Raw genomic sequence first — 27,953 nt, 5'->3', positions numbered from 1 at the left:
TTTAACAATACCTTGGTACCTACGAAATTACTATTTACATATTATTTTATAGTTCAAAAGAATAAGTCTGTCTGTATCTTCAACACGCATAAACAACAGAACTTATTTCGCTTAAATTTGGTAGGTATAAAGATAGTTTGAATCCTATAAATGGATACAGAGTTTCCATTCACGGGAACGGGAGCTACGCGAGTTTTCCTCTGCCTATGCCAGCGAAGCCGCGCGGTTGGAAAGCTAGGTAGCTTATCAAGTGATATTCATTTTTAAAATATGGGTCTCATAAAGTTTTATTTTTTAACAGCTTTTATACCTATGCGCTACATTACATTTTACATTAAGCTATGTAGGTACTTACTAATTTGGAAAAATTATAAATAGCAAGAACACACTCATCTGACCAAACATGGTGCTATCAAAAACGTCAATACATAAAAATGTTCACAAATCAAAGGTATAAATTATAAGAATGCGGCCTTTCTCAGCCAACCTTGGCCCAGTGCTCACATCTTGTGTCGTTGACTCGCTTATTGCGCTGGCGCACTTGCGACAGCATGAGCTAAGGGACCATAATGGGACACTTCTAATGACAATTCGTTATTTAATTGTAATGAGAATTGTATGGATTACAAGTAAAAGAGTAGAATTATATACTGAAGTTATAGAAGTTGATTGTTCCCTCTTATTTGGTACGGGGAAAGAAGGAACTTCACAGTAGAGCCTTGTAAAAAATAATAAGATTTACATCACTCTTGATGAAAGTTGGGACCAATCAGTTTTTATAGAGATGGGATGCTAATTTTATAATTAGATACTACAAGAATATTTATTAAGTTTATATAGATTTGTAACTAGATTGCATGAATCGGACTCAAATCATATTTTAGCTTAGGCAGTTGGCGTATTCATATGCATATTATGTACCTACTACCTACCTAAATAAATAATGCTTCATTTGAAAATAGTATTATGTGAACATGATATTTATAATTATATATTGAAGCAGGGTTTGTTCAAAGCTCATTGTTAATATGTAACCACAATAACTAATTAAAGCGAACTAACAATAAGTTAGTAGCTAGTAGACTTAGGAACAGTGCTAACAGCTCCTCTATTTATCTCTACGAACGTAATATAGGCCGCATCTTAGCTACATTGATGTAATAGACTAATTCACTGTGATTACAGTTGCATCCATCAACATAAACAAAGTTTCATAAAATTATAAGTTATGACAGAAAATCTAAAGAGTACCTAAGGCGCTAAAATGACCTAATACGTTATTTATAAAATCATCGGTTCAATGTGGGTCAGTAACTCCAAGCTTATGTCACAATGAATGACGTAAGAAAGCCGTATAATTTATCCCCTTCTCTCTTCAGTAAACTTCGATAGCTGTCACTTTCACACAATGCATTTTGCAAGTTCATTTTGGTAACCAACTTCTAAGATGGAAATCGAAACTAATGTCTCTTTACTTAATAGCTCACTATGCAATATTTTGATAGTGTATACTTTATGAGACTAATAAATATGTAATTTTCATCTAGCCTGCGAATGAGATAAGGATATTTAGTAATGTGATATAGGTAACACACTTACAAAAACCTTGATATACGATATTACGAATATTATATATCTACCATATAATGCAATACTAGTCTCATTATATCTTACACATACACCATAGAATATTGCATAAACTGACCAAATTTTTATTAGCACGAAGCAAAAATGTAATTAAAGGTTGCATGTCTCATTTTCCGAGATGTGGCTACAACAAAACAAATCTAACGGCCTTAATCGACGCAATGTCCGCGGTATAATTTCAAACAATTATATAACATTTTGGCTATGAGAACTTAGATTTTGCATGCCATTTTTTTTTCTTTGTAAGATTACTTTGTGCAATTTTCAGTTCGAAGTGGATACAAATGATGATGATTATATTTTCAGTACAATAAAATTTAAAAACTAGGTACACTTTCAATCCCTAAATATTCCTAAAAGTGTGCATGGAAAGCCACCGCAGTAAATAAAAATTGGCTCGTCGTTTATGATAAAAATACTGTTTCCATTTTTTTTTATTGTTAAGCTCTATTGAAACTTCAAAAAAGCACTAATAAAAAATAGATTTTCTATACCGTGATAACTGAGTTAAGTACGTAATGTAATGACTGTAAATAGGGCTGCCACCGACGCGACGCTGGAAATAATTCGATCATTATTAGTAACTAGCGGTCCGCCCCGGCTTCGCCCGTGGTACATATTTACGTTTTCTCTACATAAAAACCATCCTCGTACTTAACGGAATATAATAAAAAAAGAATTATCGAATTCGGTTCAGCCGTTCTCGAGTTATGCGCTTACCAACACATTTTGCGATTCATTTTTATATATAAGAAGATAAGAACGTCATTTTATGAGTACCTAGGTACAAGTATAATATTATCTTATAGTAAGTGCAACTTCTTAATAACTGGGTACTTACCTATTCAATATTAAAATTATCATTAAATATATTTAACCGAATGGAATTTGGTAAGATCGTTTTTAAAACTTACCTCGGTGTTTCTATTCTGTCTCATCATGTTACAATAGCGTAGGCACATTTTTACTTCTAATACTTTCCGATTAGTGCTTTATTACGTATCTAATTTAAAATAATACAAGACTTAGACAGTCTAAGTTTCGAAAAACATAATTTTAATGAGGAAAAATAGATAAAATGAGATAAAATCTTATAATTCGTTTTGTATTTGGCCTTCGAAAATTCGACCACGTCTCTGACTACCGCAAACGGCTCAAGTGGCTCCCTATTCGCCTCCGACGTAACCTCCACTGCCTTCAATTACTCTACCGTATCCTCTTCGATCCCTCCTCTCCTTCCTACCTTAAAAACTACTTCATTTTTCTACACTGCGAAAACTACTCTCTTCGATATGTGGATAGACGTATTCTGTCTATCCCCTCTCAACGCACTCGTTTCTACGCGGGTTCGTTCGCTGTCTCTGCTGTCAAGTTATGGAACTCTTTACCTTTAAAAATTAGACTTGCTCCTTCCCTATCTTCTTTTAAATATCAAGTTCGTAACCATTATCTCTCAACTGCTTTTAATTCGGATTAGTATATATTTATGTAGTATTAGTATATTTATATAGTTACTACTATTTAGTATGTATTTGTATATATATATAATATGTATGTATGTGTGTCTTTATATGTATTAATATAATTAGTTTATTATAATGTATAGTATGTTGTGTGTATCTTGTATATGCATTTTATTGTATAATTACTTCTACTCAATCCAATTTTTTTTTCTTCTGTTTCTCAATTTATTATCTCGCTTCTTTGCCTTCTCCCCGTGGTTGCCTGGCAGAAATCACTGCATAGTGATAAGGCCGCCCTTTGTGCTTTTGTTTATTGTAAACTGTTATTTTATGTACCTGGTTTATTGCACAATAAAGTGTTAAATAAATAAATAAATAAAATTTTGGATGAAGGATGCGATCAGTTAATTACTTAAATTAATCTGAGACCTTAGCCATTGCAGTCAATAACTCTGAGTATACATACAATAGACTATAGAACCAACTAGTTTTGAAAATATAATACTTTAACAAAATTGGTTAAACCTTTTGTCGTAATACTTGTTGACAACCCTAGCAAACCACAAACCCACGGTAACAGAAAGACTTCATCATCAAAAAGCAAAACAACGCACCGGGTTGCAGCAACGGCCAGTGTCCGCCAAAACCCGCCGAGTGCGGACGTGATTTAAAATCACAACATTTTCTGGAACATTTGTGGATACCCTATAATTTAGGTAAGTTTCATTTCAATTGAAATTTGCAGTGCGTTTATGCTAAGCGATTTATCTTATTTTGGTGTGCGAGTTATTGGTTTTTCCAAATTTTCTCAAAATTCAAATTTTTATCTCTTTTTTGATACATATATTTTTATTATTCATTGTTAAATAATTAATTTTAATTTTCATTTGTTTTTTTTTACCTGAAACATTTTTTTTCTCATATATTCTTGGGGAGAGTAAATTAATTATCACCACTTTTATATTTCGACAAAAAAATCAAAAGGGCTAAAGGATTTTATTTATTTTATGCATTTTTACCGATTTAATCTTAATATTTGTTAACTAGCTTTTTTTTTGCAAATTAAAGCTTAATTTTTGGTAAATAGTGAATGAAACATATAATAATTTATCTAAGATTATTTTATTTCAAAATGTGTCCTGATTTAATTTGATAAAGACTTCAAATTGTATCTTTAAATACATTTTTGAGCATTTGTATTAAAATGTGCATGGATATATTTTTATTTTTTAGCCAATAGTTACAAATTCATAGGTATTATTTTGAAGTTGTTGTGCTAAATAATAATAATAATAATCAAGCCAAAAGTCATGATTTTAAAAGAGCAGCTATGGAGTTTCTAGCCCGTTCTTCTTCATAGATACTACTTTCTGAATCGGTGGTAAATGTTAAAAATATGTTATGACGATTCAAAAGTGCTACTAGAAGAAGTCTAATTGAATAAATAAATGTTTAAGTTTGAACGGTAATAAGCTCCACCAATAAGTTAAAAACTACCCGGTTTCAATAGCCACTAAAAGTATAGATAATAAAAGCATAATGTTAATCTTAAATAATATATCAAGTATTTTAATAAAAAATCATAAACTGGCAAGTCAATTCTTATAAGTTTTCCAATTTCTTATGAGCTTTACATTCAGTAGGTAATTTGAGGAAGTATAGTTAATTAATTTAAATCGCGTTGAATCAGCTGAGCTGATAGATATTACGTCAATTAGGTCAATGGTAAAAGAGATTATGGACCTATAGAGGAACTTAGATATTATTTTGTAAGTACTAATTTTTCTGTTCTAATTTTACTAACCAACTTCAAAAAAAGGAGGTGGTTCTTTGATTAAATATTTGACATTGGGAATAATAGGTTATTTCCTATTATTTGATTTTGGCTACTTCTTCATTTAAAACTTTATTTGTATATTGTTTCATGTTATCTTTATTAACAGATTTTTAGGCCGTTCATACAAAATCCGTAGCAAACTAGCAAACGACACAGACGATTAAAGTACCAACACGAAAGAAATGCCCTTACACTTATTTGCATTTACATGATGTATCTACTACACTAGACATTAAATATCAACGCTTATGTAACCACGAAAAATTATATCGTTGCCTAAGAATCGAATGTAGCCGCTTGCCTAAGAGCGAGGGGGCGGGGCGCAAATATGATCTTGCTCCATACAGATTGTGAGTAAATAATTTTGCAAGTGACTTATGAAATTGAAGAGCATTTATCAGCGGATGAGCTTTTTACATAATTTCTGCAGTCTACAGAAATGGTCATCATGGTATGCCATAATTATTTCTTAAGACAAAGCTCGCTATGTTGCTCGCTATATAAATACGTGACTTTACCTAGTTAGGTTCAAGGTCTTTGTTGCAAACTTTGTTTAGTTTAACTTTGTTCTAAATCTAGTTAGGTCAGAATTTAGAGTTAGTATTCCAATATGTGTAATTCGTGTAATAGATGATTGATATGTTTCCTAAGTAAAAGTGAAACTAAAACTCCAACTCTACCTAGGTATATAACGTATTACATATAATTATATAGTTTTAATACAATTACTTCTACAAATAACTAACGCAGTCCTCATCTTTACCACAATTCTTTACAGAAGCAAAATGTCGCGCAGTCAGACAAAGCGTCACCTGACTCCCGCCGACGAGTACAACTGTACTCTATCGGAGGAGACCCAGGCGATCGCTGAAGAGGAGCTTCGGGAAACTGAGAATTCCAGGTCTCAAGCCCTGGAAGCTCTGCGGAACTGGATCGAGCAACATCCCAAATTTATGGCTGTACGAATGGGTTAGTATAGGTCTCTACCCACTACAACGTATCATCTTTGATCTTAATAGCAACTTATTAGGATCGGAAAGCAATACGATATACTGTACTTTGTCCACTAGAGTGTATCAATTACGTATCAAAGCCGTATACAGTATCGATCCTTTACCATGAAATTTACAATGTGCTGAATAATTTCAAAGCGTGGGATAAGTAAAAGACAGATGCAATCATAGGTAATATGCAGAGTTATATCAAGATTCATTGAGATTCGTCTTAAAAGCAACAAACGTAGGTAGTCAGTAGGTAGGTACTAGGTATTTTCCTAGAAAGATGAAAACGTGGTATATTTATAAATAGGTACAAACTAAATATAGCGTACCAAGAACTGTTAAATCTTAAAGTGAAGATATTTATGGAAAACTGTTCTATACCTAGAGCTTTTATTAAATCACATTATTAATTATTCAGATATCGATACTATCTTCATAACATTATGTAGATCAAAGGACCCTAAAGGACCTTAAACTTATTTTTAAAATACTTTCAGATTCAAACTTCCTGTTACGGTTCCTCCGTACGAAGAAATTCAGTGTACCGATGGTCCAAGAGGCCATTGAACGCTACATACTGCTCAGACAATCCTGGGGAATTGCATTCAACCAGCTGGACTACAAGCTACCAGTTATGATGGAAATTATTAACCTTGGGTAAGCATGATGACATTTTGAGAGAAATTTCTTTAAACCTATCAGGGCTAATAGTTAAATGTCAATGCTTATAAAAATAACGACGACTAGTAGAATAAATTAATCATAAAATATGAATTGCTTGCCTGTAATTAGTCCTTGAATAAGTGACCTATTGGATGGTAACATAAAAATATATAATTATATTTCGAAGGCAATCACTGTATGTATAGAAGTTATATAACCCACCTACGCTTTTAATCATAAATTATAATGGTTGTCGTTTGCGGCTAGGAGCAAAAGAGAAATTATTCCGGGTTCCTATCACACAATGGTATTCATTAATTTATAATGCTTGATTATAGGAAACAGGTAATAAATCTCTAACAATCTAACAAAAACATGGCTTATTTCTAAACAGCAATGTTTTCCAGGAAATCAGGAAATTATGTGAGAGATACTTTATAATTTAAATAATTCAATTTCAATTTATTTCATTGACGGAATCTTTATATTGTTCCTATATTTTTTAGTTTACGTGACCTTATGATGATTGTGTATAAACGTAAGATTAAAATAAAGTACGTTTAACAGGTACATTTTCGTGAGCCCCTTCAAAGACAAGCGTGGTCGTCGAGTCGTCATTTATCGTCCTGGTAATTATGAAATTATGTTTGTTTTATAAAGAAAGTCAAATTATTGCTATTATGTTACGTCTTGTAGCTCAAACTATAATTATATTGTGTTATAGTTAAACAAGAGTTAACCTTACTAATTACTATGGCAATACACTATAATATAATGGCCAAGAGAAACAAGACCTTGCCACTAATTAATGTAGCGATAGACATTAGAACCTAATAGTCAAGAGATGTATAATTTGCGAGACCTTTTCTGACCCCGTAATATTTCCTCAGGTGTGTTCGATCCCTACAAATACACGAATCAAGATATGTGCAGAGTCATGGCTACTTGCTATGAAACTCTCATGGAGGACGAGGAGTGCCAAGTGCGAGGTATTGTCCACTATGCCGATGGAGCTGGGGTCAGCTTCCCACACCTCACCCTGTTCACACCAAAAGAGGCTGTTCGGATTGTGAAGAACGGCGAGGTAAGCTAACGAGCCACTTAGTCCGGTTCTCTAAATTACACGTTTGTTAGAGTAATTTGCGGAATAGTTGTCATTAGTATGTAGTCACCACAATATGGTTTAGACGCAATACTTAGTTGTTGTGAAGGAAAATTTTATGACATACGCTTCAATTACATATTTATCTTTGATCTATATAATTTTATTGGTTCACGGGTCTCAACAGAACTACCTAATTGAGACATTGAATAGATTTTTATTTGCCTTTCACTTCACTGTAAAATTTAATTGAATCTGATACACAAGTCAGCCTTATTAAACTTTCATACAGTGATTTTCATCGTGTAATTATTCATTGCAGAAAACAATACCGTTGCGACACAAAGAAATATACGGCGTAAATGTGCATCCTACAATTAAATTTGCCCTGGATTTCGGAATGGCTCTTATCTCGGAAAAAATAAGGAAGCGTGTAAAATTATACACCGCTGTTGAAGATGTTGAGATCGATAAGCAACTATTACCTTTGGAATACGGCGGTACTATGCCCATGAAAGAAATGATTGGTGAGCCTATTTTAATTACGTATGTTTATGTATCAATCTATACATTTTTTGTAAGGTGTTTAAACCGTAAATTTATATATTTGCATGATTTCAGAACTATGGAAAGAAGAACTAGCCAGCAAACGGGACATTCTCCTTCTAAACGACAAGATGGCGGTGCGCTTAGAAATGTACAGCGAAGCGGCGCGAGAGGGCGCTATCTCTGCATTACGCGCCGGCGCGAACACGTGTGCGGGCGCAGACACAGTCGGCGACGCAATGAGAGGAATCACGGGCAATTTCAGAAAGCTCGAAGTCGATTAATTATAAGGAAAAGAAGACTACTACATTCATATATTAAGTATTTTTAGATATGTTTAAGTTACTATAAAGCGCATAATTTGAAATACGCAATATTTTAATTACGTATGATGATGTACCTCTAATTACATCTTGCCTAAAATTTTTGGTATACTTAGAAAATATAAGTATGTTGTTAAGGAAATATGTACAAATAAGGATCCTTAAATGTCTAGAAATAAAAACCTTCAAGTATTTTGTGTTATTTATTGAAAACTCTTTATTACTTTTCCAATGTCACACCTTACCAAGCTCTCAGACAAAACGCAATTATTTCAATATTCCTAAATTTATCCGTATATACTATGTTACATATTAATACCAGTTCTGTTGAATTATGTACACTATTATTATTTATTTTGTATGTTAACAAATATTACTTTACAATCTTGGCAATGTGAACTGGGCTTAAAAAAGTATGTATAGCTTTACAATTACAAACTATAGAGTACTCTACGCACATTAAAAATTCTACTCTTGAATTCATTGTGGCGTGTAATTGTAGTCTATCAATATTAATTTATTAAATCACATATTTCGTATGAGTCAATTGAACGCGGAGTATCTCGCCTTCGATACATCGTTTGACATAAACATGATCATATTGTTACATAGGGTATAATCGTATGTTTTTGTCTAATGTGTATGTGTGATATAAGGCGCGGGACAGACACAAGCGGCGCGGCGCGCATCGGGTGCGCTATTGGCTATTTCCAAAGTTATTTCATACAAAATGTAGAAGAAGGACGTGGTGCAAAACAGGTTGAAGAGGTGCGCTTATGGCACGCCCGCGCCTGCGCCGCTTGTGTTTGACCCGCGCCTAATTGTTACTTTATTCCAGTCACTCCTTGTAACGTCAGATATAATTTTATGCAATATAGTTTTATTAACATGCCATAAATACAATTTTATTAAATGACAAAAGATAATTTAACTTTAGTATAAAGAATCAAACATTTAATTTGAAACATCTGACAATTGAACCAATAATAATTTTGGCACGATATCACTGTTACTTATTATGCATAAACATTTATGCGTCGTTAAATATCTAACAATTAAAATGAAATATTATCTATATTCCATCTTCAGATTACATAAAAACCACTAAACTTGATTTAATTAACAAGTGTACTTCATAAATGAGGACATATGAGCAACACAACTTTAAATATTCAATTTTGGCATATATTTGGCACAATATTATTCTTATTTAATTAGGCGCTTTCAGTGTGTAAAATTTTAGGAACATACAAATCGGTGTTTTAGTTTACTCTTCTTAAATCTGAACTTGGAATTATATTAAATACAGAATAGTTCAAATAGTATGTTTCATTGATAATATGTTTACACAATTTCATAAATGTTTTGAAAGTAAATCAGTCGATTATTTATTCCATATATACTAAAATCCGTTGACACTTGAATTTTTAGAAACAATTTAAAATTTGATTTATTAGTATTATTAATAGTTATTGTTTAATGAAATACAATTATTAAGAATAATAATAATTAATTTTAGGACGCAAAAGTTTAAATCAATTTTGTACATCTGCAGATACTAATATTTAACATTACATTTAACAATAATTTACTCATAAAATTGGTAATGGATCTGATGTCTTTAAAACTATATATTTGAATAAATTCATATATGTTACATGACGAAAGTCTAAAAATTTTTTCTATAAATGTCTATCCAAGTTCTTGGTTTTACATAATTAGTAAAAAACTAATCAACTAACAATATTTATATAATAACTACTTCAAAAATTAATTAAAATTAACAATATGGGTTACTAGTTACGTTTTGTGTGTAATTTGTAAATAATATTTGTAATAAGTACTAAGATACTGTAAGTACATAAAATTATATTAATCTAAATTATTTTGTATAAATAATATTGATACATTGTAGAATAAAATTTGATATTTTCTATAATATAATGTAAGTACTATTATATGAGTAACGTATATAAATAATACTTTCATAAATATTCCTGTAATGAATTTGTTATTCAATCATAATGAGTAAAAGTTGTGGTAATAATGCACCGATTTTTATGAACCATTATAAAAATTATTTGAGAAACAATCTATTTTAGGCAAAATTATTCTGAAAAGGCTAAATAAAGTTTTTGTGGTAACTTTCTTACAAAAGAATGATTGATTAACAAATACATTTTCTGTTGATTTGATTGGGAATGGCTAAGTAAAAAGTTTAATAATATTTGACGTGGAACAATGATAAAATTCAGTATCCCTTCAAATATAACTCTCATATTTACTCAAAATACATATAATTATGTAATAAAATTCTCTAATTAAATAACACTACAGCTATTTCCTGCGCTTAAAATTAAGTAGCCTGTGTATAATAATTAGTGTTTATCTACACTATAAGTCTTTAGTAGCCGATATAATTTCGATCTATATTAACTAAATAAACATAATATATAAAACAAGAAAATGATTGATTTCATCTGTGTAATATTAACACTCTTTAAATATATATTTGGCAACGTACTTTGGCAGCGATGTAATACATTTTTCGGTTGGCACTGTATTATATATAGTTATTTTATGGGCAACTCCGAATACATATTATAATACTTTAATTATAATTAAAAAAAAAGATGATGTTAAATGCAGATCCCAGATCCAAAAATGACATTTAAATTATTAGTAGAAACAATTTAAAAATCATGTAAGTACTGAAAATACAAAGATAAATTATATTGTTATTGTTATATTGTTTCGAAATAAACGATTTTTATTTTTTTTATTTAATTAATTGTCTACTTTCTGTATACATTAATTACATTCATTTACAGTATGGTAATTAATGTAAAGGCCGCTAGCGTGACGCGCCAACCAAAAACAACATCCACCATAACGTCCAAAACTAATACTGTTATAATCTATGCATATAAATAAAGGCAACTAAGTCATGTCCTCGTAAAACACAACAACCATACCGCAAACATCTACCGTGTTTATTCAATAAATAACAAAATATGTTGTATTTGGCACAGAACGATACTTTCATTGATTATTCTCTATGGTTCGCTCGATAGACGAGTGAACGTTATGGGCCCTCTTCACAATCGAGAGCGTTGGCCCAACAAATGATCGTCCATATTTGCCGCCATTACGGCGATTACGAATAAACATCAACATCACAGAACATATAAAAGAGGTTAGAATGGCAATAATTCGCCGTTCCTATAAGAACCGGTGTCGCCTGTGGGTGTGGCCAAGTCCACGCAAGTCCGCTTACGCACATATTTGCAATTTCAAATCTAGCCAATCATAGCGCCGCGCGATCACGCGATTTAAAATGGAACGAATCATACGCATGATGATGATGTGAGCAGTGCTCATATCCTTGGCGCGTCTGCCCCGCCTACAATGCCTTTCTAACCTCTTTTATATGTTCTGTGATCAACATCATAGACATTTAGGCCCTCTATCGTGATTGCCTCTACTCGCCCAAAGCTGCCCATTGTGAAGAGGGCCTATTAACTATATTATGTATATCTTACGATCTAAAAGGATTCCGTTCAGAGAGTAATTTCACAGCTCGGATACTTGTCCACCTTGTAGTTGCTGAGTAGAAAAGGCGTAGGAACTAATTCTATGCCGCGCCGAGACTGCGTCTTGCGGTTCAGTGTCACGCATTCAACCTCCTCCTCCTCCTCCTCCATTTCGAATGCTTGAGTCACTATTTTAAAGGATTAAAAAATTAGGAATTTCCAAAATAGTGTTAGGGAATATTCAATATAATACAATATAGTACATGCGTAATAAAATATTAGATAAGTTTTATTCAGAATCTCTACCAGAAATATATTCAATGGTATCTATAGATGAAATTGATATTTGGTGTGACAATTATTAATTATTAATTCAAGTACTTACTTTAGAACATACATAGGCTTTAATAGCCAGTCATAATTGTCGTATAAACTCGTCTGTCGTATAAGTAAATGTGTTTTTTTTTATACTTTTGTCGCCAATAAGTAGTAGAAAGTGTCAAAAAATGGCCCACTTGGCGTGATCAGTTCAAAATAACAAAAGTAAAAACAAACTTTTTTTTTTACCTAAAGAACAATACAAAGAACCCATATACAAGTATTCCTATTTAGAGACCTTCTTTGCTTTGCTCGCGTAGTCAAAAACACGCATAGTTCCCGTTCCCGTGGGATTTCCAGAAAAAACCTATCTTATGTCCTTCCTCAGGTCTCAAGTTATCTCTTAACCAAATTTCAGACAGACATACAGACATAAATTCTAAAAACTATATTTTAGGCTTCGGTATCTATTGTAGATCACGCCCCAACTATTCTTTAAAAAAATATTCAAGGTAAAGTTTTGACTTTCCTACGATTTTATTATATAGCCGTGCCCCGCGGTTTCACCCGCATTGCTCCGTTCCTGTTGGTCTTAGCGTGATAATATATAGCCTATAGCCTTCCTCGATAAATGGGCTAACACCGAAAGAATTTTTTCAAATCGGACCAGTAGTTCCTGAGATTAACGCGTTCAAACAAACAAACTCTACAGGTTTATAATATTAGTATAGATGTATGTATACCTGGTCTCGGCAACGAGTGGGTGTTCCGGGGTCAGACCCAGTACTGGTTGCGGCGTAACATCGGGTTGGAGGGCGCGACGCCGGCCGTGCGGATCGGGTACGCGGACTCGCTAGCCTCGTAGCTGCTCCAGTCTTCCGCCTGTATGTCAATTGTATTGTAAATGTGTAATTGAGTGGATGGCGGTTATTTTTGTTCGTAATTCGATTTATTAGTCATATCGAAGGTCAATTGGCTCTTGGTTACTCCTTTACAGGAGACGAAAAACGTTTTACTACTTTTTCTTTATATAGCTTGTTTGATACCTATTACAATAACTAAAAACATACTTATAAAAATAAGCGTTTTTGTCACTTTGCGTCTAATTGTCATGGGTATACCCCAATAAAATTATATTATTAAAAGCCAAGCCGACATTTTATTTGGCACCGCCTTATAAATGTTTCACTATAAGATTATTTTTCTTCTCACAAATGAACCGTAAACAAATTTCATCATCATCACCTATACAAACATACTCACATCAGTATGGTCATCCGTGCCGTACGGGTATCTTGCGTTCAAGTCAGGTAGTACCGCGTCAGCGAGCGGCGTCACTTTGCACGCAACGCTGCCCCCGGACGGCACGGGCGTGCTCGTGCCCGTCACCGATTGCTCGGATGATACGTATCTGGATGATGTATTATTATTTTAGTCTAGTATTGTTAGTCTAGAAAGTTCGTGAGAACATGATATGTTTGGAAATTAAAGATTTTAAACGCGATTAATTCTTTATATTTTTACCGACGTTTCGCACTTTGCAGCGACCGTGGTCACGGGGAGTCTGAGATTAAACACTACAAAATACAACATGATATGTCATTGAAATAAATCCAATGGGAATCTAAGCTTCCTATTTTAAAACGTAATTGAGATCATTATGTTGTTTGTTTGTAATCTTAACAAAATATTATTAACCCATAGATACGATGGATGGGTTTTCAATAACGTCATCATAATCTGAATAATTTGGCAGTAAAAGTTATAAATTTTACCTTTTAATAGAAGGCGTGGCTTGTGTTGGTGATGGCATTAAATGGTCAGGTGGTCGCGGTAAAGGTATAGGAGCGACTGTCCCTTGATTCTGTCCATGTATCTTGACCATGGCATTCTGATCTCTCATCAAATATCGACGACATTTCAATATACCAATAATAACAATGATTGCCAGGACAACTCCTAAGATTGCCATCAAAATCATCATGTAATACGGCCCATTATTGCCATTTGCCACCTGAAAATAATAATCATTAATAATACATAAATTACTTGCGACACGATGCTTCAAAAATTACTTCAATATCCGTGACATTAGTAACTTGGAATACAAGCTTTAAAAATGCATAAATTGTATAAATTTAAAATATGTACTCAATTCACTTACCGGAACACCTTCGTGGCTTTCAGGATCATTAGGGCCGGGCAAATTCTTTTTCAACCCATTCCCAATGATTATTCTGACATCACCAGCAGCTGGTTGGAATATTGTGGCCGCAAGCAGAAAACTAAAGCCATCCTCAAGGCCATTAAGTTCATATGCTTTTTTCTTAGTAACATAATAAATTACTCCAGCCTTCACATCTTCGTGTGTGAAGTAAGCCACCTCGCGCACCCTTGCACTGGTTTTCTCACCAGAACTACGAATTATTTTTTTCAGCACACCATACTTTGGCTTCCTTATCAAAGTATACACTGGATCACTAGCTGTTAACTTAGCGAGTTCAGTTGCATCCAAATTATGGATAGTAAGTTTAGTCTTATCTTTGTCTACTTTAAGGTCTGTAAGTATCATCAAAGGCTGAACTGTCACTTCTATGCTAAATGGTGGTGTTGCATTGCTATTATGAACGTAAGCTATCAATTCAAAACTATCGTTAGCCACGGTCATATCATTCTGCATGTAAATAACAACTTTGTCCATCAAATCTTTTTGGGAAAAGTATGTCACCGGATTACGACCAACATAAATCATACCATGTAAAGGTTGTCTCGTTATGTTGTACCAAACTTTAGATTGTTTTGCATTCGTCTCAATGTATATTTGATCCGTCGTCACGGTAGCAACATTAGAACCTTGTTGCAAATATATAGGATGCGATGATGTCGCGTTTAATATTACAGGAATTACATCTATCGTGAAAACAGTATATGTAGGTTTGAATTGACCATCCCATACTCTAAAATAGAACGTAGCAGTTTGCAACATTCCAGAATGTTCATAGATAATCTTGCCGTTATTTATATCTTCTTGAGTGAATTTATTAATAGATTGTGCTTCATCAATGGTTTGATTCTTGTCTAACATGACAATTCTGCCTTGTGTGGGGCCGCTTATAATATCGTATAATATTTCAGATGGCTTAGTATCAGCGTCTTCAGTAAGCAAATCATTTTTGGTGATTGTATAATTTTCGCCATGCACCACTTGTATTTGCGGCGAGTCACTCAAAAGTCGGAAAGGCTGGTCATTGACTGGCAAAATTTGTATATTAATGGTGACATTACAGAGGAGCATATAATCCGGTAATAAATATAGAGCCATGTCGATTTTATCTTGCAAAGTATCAGAGTCGTCATGTTTGTAAGTAACGACGCCACTTTCTAGCTGTTGCTGAGTAAGAGAAGACAGAGAAGGTTCTAACTCCCCATAAGTGGGTTGCGACCATTGCGCTTCTACTTGAGGCTGTCTTAATCCCGCTTGAGTTTCTAAATAAACTATGACATTCGTAACATTAACGACTATAGCCGTGTTTCCACCTTCCTGGCATTTTATCTGCGGAATATTTACGTACTTGGCCAGACCACCGGATGAAACAGATATGTCGATGTTAAACACTTGATCAGTTACTGGTTTGGCCAACGCAGATTCGACGGAAAAGATGAATGAATCGTTCGTATATAGATCGGAGAAAGGATGTGTGTGTTCATAGTACACTACAGTGTTATTTATATCTTGTTGAGTGAACTGCTTTACAGATCTGTGATGATTGTCACCATTTAACATGATGAGTCTACCGAGAGTTGGTGCTCTTTCTATTTTGTATATAATATTTCGCGTCGCATCCGAGCATTTCGCCATCAAATGGTAATTATTCAGCGGTTCCCTCATCAAGGGAAATACGCGCAAAGTATGCTTTCGAGCAAGTTTCAGAGATACGGATTTGGTTGTTATTAAAAATGTGATCTTAGAGAGTTCGTGAAGTCCATCCGTCACATTGAATATCATTTTTCCCTTCGTACCATCTACAAAAATAAGAACAAATATTTCAGAGAGACAATAAACATGACTAATTTCAGCTTAAATACATGAATTATATTTTTATTAAATTTCATATCGCATATTTCTATTTCGAAGTTTATTAGGTTGTACTTACTGGTATGAACAAAGATCACTCTTCGTTTGTCGATATCAGCTTGACTGAAGTGATACACAGGAGTTTCGAGATTCCCTCGCATTGCAATATATCCAGAAACAATATCCACAACACGTATGGTTACGTTTTCTAATGGCGTATCTATGTCATTCACATCTGAAATAAAAAGATTTCGTCAGATTATGTAATTGTTTCAATTTTTCATTTTATTATTTAGGTGTCAAAATGAATAAAAACAAAGAAACATGTAAAATTGTAATATTTAAAAATTCACAATAATTACGGTCAGTTAATTTTATATATTAGATATGCATCTAAGTAACTATTTTGTAAATAAAGCAGTGATGCTGTCTTCGACTAGCAATGAAAAAATTAACTTGAAATTAGTACGACGCTTTAATTATATCACTAGAAAATGTTTAATTTTACTAGTAACATCCAATAGCCCCGAAAATATTTGATACATATAAAACCACATCTCTCATCTCTCACTTACATAGTTCATTCCTAGTGAACGTAAAAGTGCCCCCCTCCCACACGCACAATCCCGTATTAGCAGCTACTATGGGCGTCTCATCATTCACTGGCACTATATTGATGATCACACGGAACGGTTCGCTCTCCTTACCGTTTTCTGTTATGGCCACGAGTTTTAGAGAATCTAACGACTCTTCCGAACCGTCGTTTACGTACTGTAAATGAATGGTTTTATAAATAAGTTTTTATTCAAACATCATTTACCTATTTAACACAATTTTCTTATTTAGAAATATTTTTTTATAAAATTTAAATAATAACACCACAAGTAATGCATATGTATGAAACATATGATCGAATGTATCCATTTGTTTTCATTCAAAGCGACTCTATACATTTCAAAGTAAACAAAATAATAATTTTCTGTAGGTTTTAATTACCTGAATATTCCCAGTATTGAGCTTCAAGACCGGCAGCAACCCTAACTCTTGATCTCCCAATGATATTTTTCCAAACTTCGGCTTTTCCACAACTTTGTAGGACACCACCTTTCCTCGATAATACTCTGTGACCGTCTTGAACATATCCTGTTTGATACTCACGGCATCTCCTTCAACGGCTGTTATATTTGAGGCCTGAATGTAAAAATGCTCAGGGATTATAACGACCATAAGTTCCAAAGACCTGAGCCAAACTATTCCATTGGTGACATCCATTTTGATCTTGTCCCTTGTTCTGTTTACTCCAGATTGGACGTAAACCAGCCGATTTGCGTTTATAACCGACTGATCGAACATTCTAGTATGTACTGGCTCTTCATTATAGTTCTCTAATTCAAATGAGCCCAATGTGGTCGAGATTTCAAGCCAACCATAGTAAGGACCTTCCACGACTTTATATACAATATTTGAAGGTTCTATTTGAGGGTGCATTACCTACATAAAACATAATATCATTAGTATTTCAATAAAGTAAATACAAAATATTAAACTGTAAGCATATCTTTTCCAATTACAAAATTAATTACCTCTAATATTTCCTTAGTTATATTGACACTAGTAGATTCTTCAACAATAAGTGGTTTATTAGTCGTTACTACTAAAGGTTCCCAAAAGCTGGACGGATATATTCTAATAGGATATATTCCTTCACCCCACGCTTCTAAGCACATTACTTTGAACCTGTAAGGAATTTATAATTACCTTTTAGTTGAATATTGCCAAAATTGGTTACAAAAACATATAGTTTATAATTTATAATTATAAAACATAAATAAGGTTTAAGCGAGTTTTTCAGTTTTCTACAAAATGAAGAGCGAATTTTATTATTAATTATCTTCTGTTGTTATATATGTAATTGTTAAACAACAACAATGAGAAGTTTTTAGTTTTCCACCAGACCTAAAAGCATCGGTAAGCATCTTCGGTTCCCTGTGTCTATAAGACACTCGTCCCGCTGCTACATCTAATTGCGTGAATGTGATTACACCTTGACTTTCCCCAACCTCGATAGAACCGTGTTTTGGTTGTTGAATTATTTCGTAACGAATGTCCTCTTCCAGGCAATTCATGTTTGTATCCACCTGGTAAAAAGACTTGACGTTAGATACAGGTTGAATTGAGAAGATAAGAAAGTACTTCATACTTCTTTGTAATTTTATCTTTCAAATATATTATTTTAACTTTGCATTCATTCAATGTTTAATTAAGAAGTGTATAATAAGATTATATTTTTTAATTAAACGTTTCTTTAAAAAACAGGTGTCACATTCCAAGACAGGAATTTATTATGTTTAATTTTTACTTACTTGCATATCCCTAGTGGTTATTACAACTGCTTTACCATTTTCAACAATAGAACCGTTTGAAGGGAACATTCTAATAAACGGAGGAGACGCCTGCACTTCCAAATTACCGTTCACATCAAATAAACCATCAGATACCCAAAACGATAACTTCCCATTCTCTTTTCCTTGATGTTTGAACAATACAAGATTCTTATTGATATCGTCCTGGGTGAACTGCGCAATCTGTTCAGAAGGATTATCGGCTCTGAATATGCCTCCGTTAGGCGGGTCTTTCGTGAATCTTTGGACAGTGTAAGTTATATCCGAAGCTTTAGTATCTAGATCTAAGTCTGTGTAGCTCAAATCTCTAGCTGTAATTAGTCTCGCTCCTCCATGCACTATATGGAAAACGCTTTCACTCGTTCTTGTTGGGCTATTGTCGTTCTTTAGTATTATGTCGATGTGAAAGACACCTACATATTGGAAATCCTCTGGTTCAGGACTTAAAGCCATAAAATGGAAGGAATCGTGCCTACTTTCGGAATCATCGTGAGCATAATAAACTCTATCCGAATTTAACTCTTTCAGCGTAAAATAGGTCGTATTATCTCTCTGTATCTTCAGATTGTCACCTATCACTTCTATTTTCCCGTGTTTGGGTTGATGCGTGATATTGAACACTAAGTTTGTCACAGAATCAGTACGGAAGTTTAGATGTGTGGCCGGTATCGTCATCCTAGCACCTTCTATAACTTGCAGTCTCTCTAATGTCGTATGGAATCTACTAGAACTATGGTCAGTCGGCGAAGGGCTGGGAATATGACGTATTGTCATAACCCCCGTGATGTTCTCACATTCGGCTGCCCCTACCATAAATGTGAACTCATCTTGGATATGAGAATAGGCCCTCCTGTGAAGTCTATACCACAATTGATCAGTATCAATGTTTTCTTGAGTAAATGAGCTGTATACTTGCAAATGATGATTTCCGGAAGACAAATGCAATATTCCATAGTTTGGTGTTTTAAGTATCGTAAATGTAATTTTATCGCCCGCTAATTGTAAAGGCCTTGTCTGAAACTTTAAATGCTGCGAAGATATGAACGCCTCTCGAGTATTATTTAAAAGTAATTCTTCATTTATCGTTTGATACAACTCTAGCTTTATAAATGTTAATCGAAAATCGTATAATGTATTCGTTCGGATCGTTCCAACAGAGGCTTTAAACTGTAAACAAAAACACAATACAAGTTCATAACGGCATTGCATTTGCACAAACAAAATATTTTCTACATTATAACCATAGAGCTAAGATCATCATATTAATTATTTATTTCGCAAAGCCATGATTCTATAATTTAAGTACCAAAGCAGTGAATTTACCTTGAATTCGTCATGGGTCGGAGTCCCAAGTAAATGCATATATCTGACACGACCAAACGCCAACATTTCACTGGTAAATGAGTCCACAGTTTGCCAAGTACCATCCAAAACCCTTAGCCGTTCCACTACCCCAAACTGCGGTGGTTTTACTATATCGTACCTAAAACAAATAAAAATTATTATTTGTTTATTCAATAATATTTGCAGTCCTTGGTTTTTAATACAACAAACTTTGGAACAAAATTTAAAGAATTACAAATATTATTACATTGATAACTTATCATTTAATTAGAAACTTCAAAAGAATAATAAATATACATAACATTAAAATTGGAGGTATCTAACATTACAGATTTTGACTCTACATGCCAAAAAAATATTGAAATAAATATAAATCGTATCTTACTTTACTTGAACGTTGGTCTCATCAGCGTTCGTCGTGAAGGTGAGATTGTCAGCAGTGATAATAGCATACGAATTGTGCACTAATTGTAGACCCGTGTTGTTAATTAGACGCACTTGTAACGGCACTATCGATATACGAAGTACACCCGGCCCGCTCGTTTCGATTCCATCTGATACCTCGAAAACAAAAGAAATGAAGGTGTAGTTCAAAATAGTGAATAGTGGAGACAAAAGATAATTTAAATTCATCTTTTATTCGACGCGTTGACCATCTTCTTAGAGGTTTGCTAAATTTAGTTGCAAATATAGTACTTAATCAATAATCGTTTTAATTGTAAAATACTGCACAAACTATTATTTTATAGCACTGATTATATTTTTGTAAAACTTATTGACAAATATGACTTACAAATTGAAGTTAGTAATAAATGAACTGCCATCTATCGTAATCCTGGAGTGCGTAATATCATAAGCTTACAGGACATCAAGTGCAATACCATACGAGATATTTCAGAAACGCGCTATGTTTGTATTTCCAAAACGATCCAATAGATGGCCAAATGGCATAGGTTTGTCTAGCAAATATGAAATAGCTAGTAGTGTTCGCTTGTTACAGGCGGAAGGACGTCTCAATTGCTCTCCGATTTGCGAAATAAGTTCTATAATACGCGTATCGAATATGAACACGTATCGTTTATAATAAAGGTACTTTAAAAAAATATTTTATTGGATCCAACAACGCGATATCCTTTCAAATGTATATATATTAAGCTGCGATTTGTATTTGAAATTTAAATGTTTTACGAAAATAATATTGTATTGAATAGGCTACGCGCAAATATTCTGTCAAGATGTTATTAACCTTCTAGAGGTAAATGAAGGTGGTTGGATTATTTTAAAAAATGTTTTCTCTGTTTTTAATTCAGAAGGATATTGCTTAATTAATATCCAATATTATGACACGTAACTTTTGATTTTGAGAATATTTTAATTAACTTTTTTTGTTATTTGAAGTATTTTTTTGTGTTTAATTTTAAAAATGATGATTACCGGAAGTTAGTTTAGAAATAAATTAGTTTACGTTAAATCAAGGTTAAATCGGAAATAAAATTATATCATCATTCCGAAAAATTGTAAATATTTTTCCTAAATTCATAACTATCAACTGCAGTGGGCACAGTTTATAATAAAAATCTATTATTATGACATATTATTATAACTTTTGATTTAGTGATTTCTTTATTAAACTATTTCATTTTATTAGTAGTATTTTTTTGTGTTTATTTTACGCGAGTATTATTCATTAAGAAATAGTCTTTTATTTGTGTTACGTCGGTTATAAAATTAGGTATCGGAAAATTGCTAATCAAACAGTTAGAAAAGTAACTTACTTGTAGTGTGAGTCTTAGCGAAGTTTTATTCAGTTGCTTGTCACTAGATGTTCCGTGCACGAATGAAATTACACCAGAGTCTATGTCTTGCTGTGTGAACGAATCCACTGGTTGGCCTGACATTTCGATATGACCACTGAAACAAACAAAATAATATTTTTAGAAGAAAAATTAATAAAATAATTATGTATTGAAATGTACGAAAGTTTGTTGAAGTGAAACTTCTTTAGGCGCGTTGAAAGTAAACTTTCAAGGTCGCATCATAGCAATACCGTCACATCATGGAGTGAGGCGACTATTTTGGTATCTTTGAATCTTGCTAAAGAAGTTTCACATCTGACACGTGAGTTCGGCACACACGCTCTTTTTTTTCTAGTTATTAAACATTTTATTTCTTAATTTTTACCTTTAGATATAATAAATAAAGATCTACGAAAATTATCCTAAATTGTATGCGGAACTTGTACCTATGATAGTTCCGGGTTTAAGTTTCAACTGCCACTTTACGGCACAATGTGAGACTTAAAAAGCTACACACCAGTTCGTAAGTTTTGAAAACTTTTTTTAATACGGTTTTACGAATAAATAGTTCTTATAAAGTATATAATATGATGTATTTTCTTACCTACTGGCTTCATTCTTGCCATGAATAATGGTGTATAATAAATCTACGGGTGCTGTGTCCGGATCTTCAGCTTTTAATATTTCAGAAGTGATCACTTTCCTTGTGCCCTACAATATAATTATTTTGTTTTGCAATAAAGTAAAACAGTCGATATAATATCAAGTAATAAAAAAATGCAAATATAATCAAAAACGAATCAACTATAAAAACTATAGGAAAATGAGAAATTAAAAAAAATATAATCAAAGCACTTTCAAATTCATGCGTTATATCTACTACTGAGTAACAACTAAAATTACTCTTCAATGCTACATTCTAGTTTTAATTGTTACAGTTAATGATTATAATTAATGTTTTAGTTATCATACTCACTGCATAACACTATTATTGGAGTCACGTGTCAAAATAAAACATGCAACTACTCAAAAGCAACTGATACAAACTAATTGAAGCACATGGAACATTCTGAAAATAACAAACATATTTTTGATAAAACTCCAAACTTACAACAAAACTAAGGGCCCGTCGCATAAACGAGAGCTTTTTATACCGGTTCGTTTGAAATACATGAAAAACATTTTAACATTCCGCTTTTTTCGGTAACATCATTGGCTTTGTTAAATTGATCGTTAATAAAAGTTTCCACTGCATCAATTTTTTCGTGCTTTTTATAATTTTTATCAAATTATTTCATGCATTTGCGTGGTGCGTTTTAATGTACATTCATGCTGGTTACTGCATGTATGAGATTCATATTTTTATGCAGTTAAAGAATATTATGAACGCATGTTAGTTCTTTAAACTAGTTTAATTTCGTGTTTTAATCCAATTCAATATCAATAATATTGTAAAAGTGTTGCCAGTAAAACCCTTATGTAAACCAATTAACACGGTTTTATACTCTAACAAGTGCAATGAATCCATTATGGATTTATATCGGCATGTTTCGCCGAAATAGTTGTTCAAAGTAAATTTTTCTAACGCGTGTTATTTACATTGGTTTATCACAAAAGCAAATATGTCCAAAAATTTAACAATATAACGCGATATTTTTTAAGTGTTTAAAAATATTGTTTCTACGAACATAAAAATTTTATTCATATTAATTTTAAACGAAAAAGCATTTCCATTTTTCCATGAGTAGGTATATTAAATAAAACTGGGAAACAATTGCGGGACGATTTTCCAATAGTTTTCACATTCTCAATGGAATTTTATGTTCGATTGAATAAAACAGGTCAGGCCAAAAAAAAGGTATTCCTATATGACTAAAATAAATCACGAAGCGTTGTTTATTTTTATTACTGCCGTCATACCTGAGTTAACCTTAGCACTTTTCCGGGTAAAAGATTAAGTACGGGAGGATCGTTGACGGGCGTAACGTTCACGTGTAGAACGAAAGTGTTCCTTCCTTGAAGGTAACTCGGTAAAGTGAACTTTGTCTCCGGTATTAGTTCCATTTCCAGTACTATAGCATCTTGGTGATTCTCGGAACCGTCGTGGACGTAGCGCACCTGTTTATAGATTGTATTTTTATTTGTATCGGGTAATTGACCGTTTAATCGTTCGTGTTAATTGAAAGGAAAATAAATAAATCTTAGATTAAGGATTGGTCTCCGCGCGCGCGCTACGACTAGATACCGCCCCACCTAAAAACAATAGCTCTGTGAGTGCGGCAACTCATTTCTGTAGTGTGTGTTAGGCAATTTGTAAAGACGCTAGTGTGTGTGAAGAATTGGGCTGCCAGCTACATAAATTTTACCTCATAAATGGGAAATCTGCCATCTTGGAAAGAAGTTTGAAAAATATATTTTTTCATCCTGACCTGGCCGGAAATCGAATCCATGAACGATTTGAGTCGCATGACTCAAATCCACTTGCGACGCTACTATACTATAGTCACAAAGGTTGATAAAAAGTAAAAAAGCGGAAATAAAAAAAATAACATACTAAATGAGTCAGTTAAACATGGTTAAACAGAAATAAATTATTGTTATTATACTCTTTTATATATGTATTAGTAATAGTATTGAAAAAAAAAAGTTCAAATTATTGCTAAAAGATTTCCTCAACCACGTGTATTTTTTTGGATATGCAATACGGCAACACTGAATGGCGTCGTATTTTCGTAGAAAAAAATTTCGAAGTAAAGGAGAAATTTCGAATAATACGATACTTAGTGATGGTACGTGATCCCAGTGTCTTTCTTATTTTTTATTGTATTATTTTTAAATAGTTTTATGGCACAAATAGGCATTTTACTTCAGATTTTGTTCAAAATCTTTATAAACTATCGGTTCGCCCTCTCCACACAATGCTTGTGACACGACTGGCTTGGGTACGCCGAATTCGGCGTACTTTTAGTTGCCGCATTTTTCAAGTACGCCGGCGGCATCTAGTCGTAGCGCGCGCGCGGAGACCAATCCTTAATCTAAGAAATAAATATTTGAAGTAAGCTTTTATCGAGATTTTAATCAAATAATAGGCGTTACATTTCGCAGTATGCTTACGGGATAATTTTAACAAGTGAACATGTTCTTGCTATTAATTCATTTTGTAAAAATATTACTATAATAATGAATACGAAAAAAAATATAGGGTAATTCATTTTTCATAAAATAAAAATCGATTAGTTCCCATTTTAAGATACAAAGGAGAAATAATAGATTCAACTTTTTTTATTTTTTTTATTCTTTTTTTCTAAAATACCTTATCCCTCGACAGATCCAACAGTGAAAAGAACTGCCTGGACTTATCGCCATCTATATAATTTGTGTACTGCGGTGAGTTCCTCTGTGACGTCAGATCGACGGCGATCCTTCCGTGCTGCGGTTTTTGAGCCACGTGGAGCAGAACACCAGACGGTCTGACTCCATACTTATGATGATCGAGGATAACGTCAATGTTCTGGGTTGTTATAACAGCCACACCACCCTCTTGTACCGTCAAAGGGTATAAAGCCACTAGTTCCAATTCACTGCTCGACTTTGAGAACACCTAGAAAAACATAATATATAGGTTACTTTGATATTTTTAGAAGATATCAAGGTGATAATAGTCTACTTTGAAAGAAACGTAAAAATAAAGTAACGTAACACAATTGGCAAATAAAAATAATTCTTAATCAAAATTCTTAACGAAAATTACGGTAATTTTGCTTGTAAGGTAAAAGACATCCCTTGGACCGTTCAGCAGAATATTGAATAGATTTCGATAATCGTAATTAATATAATAGTGTATAAATAAACAGTCTAAATATGGAAGGAAACTCTTAGAACTATATTTATTATTTATGCACAATATTCCCAAGTATAGCTTGCAAATTCTCGGTACACGTTTTGAAACTTTTCCATTTATGATTGAAGTGAGAAAACGGCAAATGCTTCAAGTTTAATTTATAAACAATGTAAACTTCCAACTAGAGTAAAGCGCCGAGAAGTACACTTTTAATTCGTCCGTCTAACAGTTACATTTCTGAAAGCGTTTGAAATGAAACATGGCAAAGTTTTAAATACAAACATTCCTGGCGTTATGAACGCCAGGAATGTTTGCATTTGCCACTTTGCTAACTGAGTGTTCATGCAGAAAGTATATCTATTTAAACATAAAAATGAATATCTATTTCTGTGAAATGTAAGTCATAACATAAAACGTGAAATATTTTTCACAGTTTCACGGATCACTGGACAGTTTCGTTTTGTGTTAAGTTTATTGTTAAAAAAATAAATCATAAACAAATTGTTAAAAATGAAAAGATTAATAATGTTGTGCATCAAATTGGGGAATAACAACATTTATGGAATTAAACTAAATACGCTCTTAGTGCCTTTGTCAATAAAAAAAGTTCCTGCTATCATTTATCAGTAACACTACGTAAACTCTTACAAACTCCATACAAATAGCTGTAAAATTTCGCATTTTACCCAGACATTTTATACGTCAGTGTAAGTACTCGCACATTCATTATTCACGCAACCGTATGATTTAAGTCTATTCCGACTAGAACAAAATCGAGCGCGTTGTTATCTGCTTGATTTGAGCGAGATTTCCCGTTCGCTGTGAGCTCCGATTCTCGATGCTATAAAACACATTATTAACTCACTTATACTAGCACTAGATTTCCGCCCGCGGCTTCGCTCGCCTTTTCAAAGGAAAATCCGCATTATTGCCATTCCTGTGGGATTTCCGGCATAAAAAGTAGCCCAAGTCTTATCCTGGGTCTTCAGCTACACCAAATTTTATTGTAATCGTTTCAGTATTATTTGCGTGACAGAATAACAAACATCCATACATCCATCCTCACAAACTTTCATTTAGTAGGATAGTACCTTATATTTCTCCGCGTAATCCGGGTTGATGCACAGGTCACTATCGCATTTGCAGGTGAAATGGTCGACGCCGTGTTGGCCACAAATGGCCTTGGGCAAGCAAGGCGGGCTGGGGCTGGAATGGCACGGGTACCACCACACGCACTTAGGGGTGACACCGCACGTCACCACCGCGTTCGGCAAACCGAATATTTTGTCCTCCACTTCTATCGGTTTTATGCAGCCCTGAAATTGGTGCGATGACAATTATTTCTGGAAACTATTTCCATTGTGTACAATGAAGGTACATTTACTAAATTGTAGTCGAATTGAAATTTCAAATATTTTTTATAACTGCCCGAGGGAACATAATACTAATGGTAGTAGTGAAAGCAATTATTAAAAAAATATTGTATATTTCGCTTATCATATTTCGATACACTGTGCATTAAAAATAACTGAATGTAAAAGGGATAAATAAGACTACATTTATTAAAAAAAGGTAGTACTGTTGCTCGTAAGACCTTCTCGCTTCACGTAGTCACGAGCGACACTTTAACATAATACTTATGATAAGAAAATCTAGACATTTCCTTTATATTTCACTGAGCACCAAACAATTTTATTTACCACGTGAAATGCTATTAAGCAGGGGACAAAGAAAGTATAGTATTTAACGGCCAATTAAAATTCTCAGTACATAAGTGGTTATGTAACCGAGAAAAGGCCTAAGATGCCAATTATTTTAAAATAATATCTGCAACATCTGGTCATTTCGTTAAATTCGTTTGAATTTGGACACATCAAAATAAAATTTGGACGGAATTAAAATAATTAAATTCTCGCTGTACAAAACACGTGACCTTTGAAAAGCATCCATAATACTTGAGCGAACAACAGATCGATTGGATATCGGTACGAAAACAATTTACATATTTAAAGAGCTTCAATACAAAATGCATATAATTTTATGCATTAAGTGCGATAAATCG

The 27,953-nt window shown here is 33.3% G+C and overlaps 2 protein-coding genes across 2 annotated transcripts in view; one reads left to right on the top strand and one right to left on the bottom strand.

The window, feature by feature from the left end:
• The first annotated feature begins 3,693 nt into the window (after positions 1-3,693).
• On the top strand, positions 3,694-8,594 carry LOC149491276 (alpha-tocopherol transfer protein-like). Its single transcript, XM_089714937.1, has 7 exons — positions 3,694-3,826; positions 5,726-5,916; positions 6,446-6,605; positions 7,179-7,240; positions 7,502-7,695; positions 8,036-8,240; positions 8,335-8,594. The coding sequence occupies exons 2-7, from the start codon at positions 5,733-5,735 to the stop codon at positions 8,541-8,543; spliced, it is 1,014 nt and encodes a 337-aa protein (XP_089571063.1). The 5' UTR covers positions 3,694-3,826; positions 5,726-5,732; the 3' UTR covers positions 8,544-8,594.
• A 3,462-nt stretch (positions 8,595-12,056) lies between these two features.
• The window catches only part of kon (chondroitin sulfate proteoglycan 4-like protein), a 36,873-nt gene continuing 20,976 nt past the window's right edge, over positions 12,057-27,953 (bottom strand). The window contains exons 8-25 of the mRNA XM_089698561.1: positions 26,983-27,207; positions 25,364-25,651; positions 23,971-24,168; positions 22,655-22,761; positions 22,030-22,165; positions 20,640-20,815; positions 20,234-20,393; positions 18,872-20,077; positions 18,465-18,646; positions 18,092-18,245; positions 17,505-17,999; positions 17,084-17,279; positions 16,588-16,743; positions 14,598-16,456; positions 14,209-14,447; positions 13,697-13,844; positions 13,177-13,315; positions 12,057-12,303 (exon numbers count right to left, since the gene is read on the bottom strand). Of these exons, the coding sequence (XP_089554687.1) occupies positions 13,208-13,315; positions 13,697-13,844; positions 14,209-14,447; positions 14,598-16,456; positions 16,588-16,743; positions 17,084-17,279; positions 17,505-17,999; positions 18,092-18,245; positions 18,465-18,646; positions 18,872-20,077; positions 20,234-20,393; positions 20,640-20,815; positions 22,030-22,165; positions 22,655-22,761; positions 23,971-24,168; positions 25,364-25,651; positions 26,983-27,207 (6,033 nt within the window). The 3' untranslated portion in view covers positions 12,057-12,303; positions 13,177-13,207. The remainder of the gene's footprint in view (positions 12,304-13,176; positions 13,316-13,696; positions 13,845-14,208; positions 14,448-14,597; positions 16,457-16,587; positions 16,744-17,083; positions 17,280-17,504; positions 18,000-18,091; positions 18,246-18,464; positions 18,647-18,871; positions 20,078-20,233; positions 20,394-20,639; positions 20,816-22,029; positions 22,166-22,654; positions 22,762-23,970; positions 24,169-25,363; positions 25,652-26,982; positions 27,208-27,953) is intronic.

This window comes from Colias philodice, chromosome 1 (genome assembly GCF_061535455.1).
Source record: "Colias philodice isolate Cphi_HAF_F1 chromosome 1, ilColPhil1 Martin Lab GWU primary, whole genome shotgun sequence".
Lineage (NCBI taxonomy): Eukaryota > Metazoa > Arthropoda > Insecta > Lepidoptera > Pieridae > Colias > Colias philodice.
The sequence above is the reverse complement of the archived record's forward strand: the minus strand, read 5'-3'. Positions and strand labels throughout refer to the sequence as shown.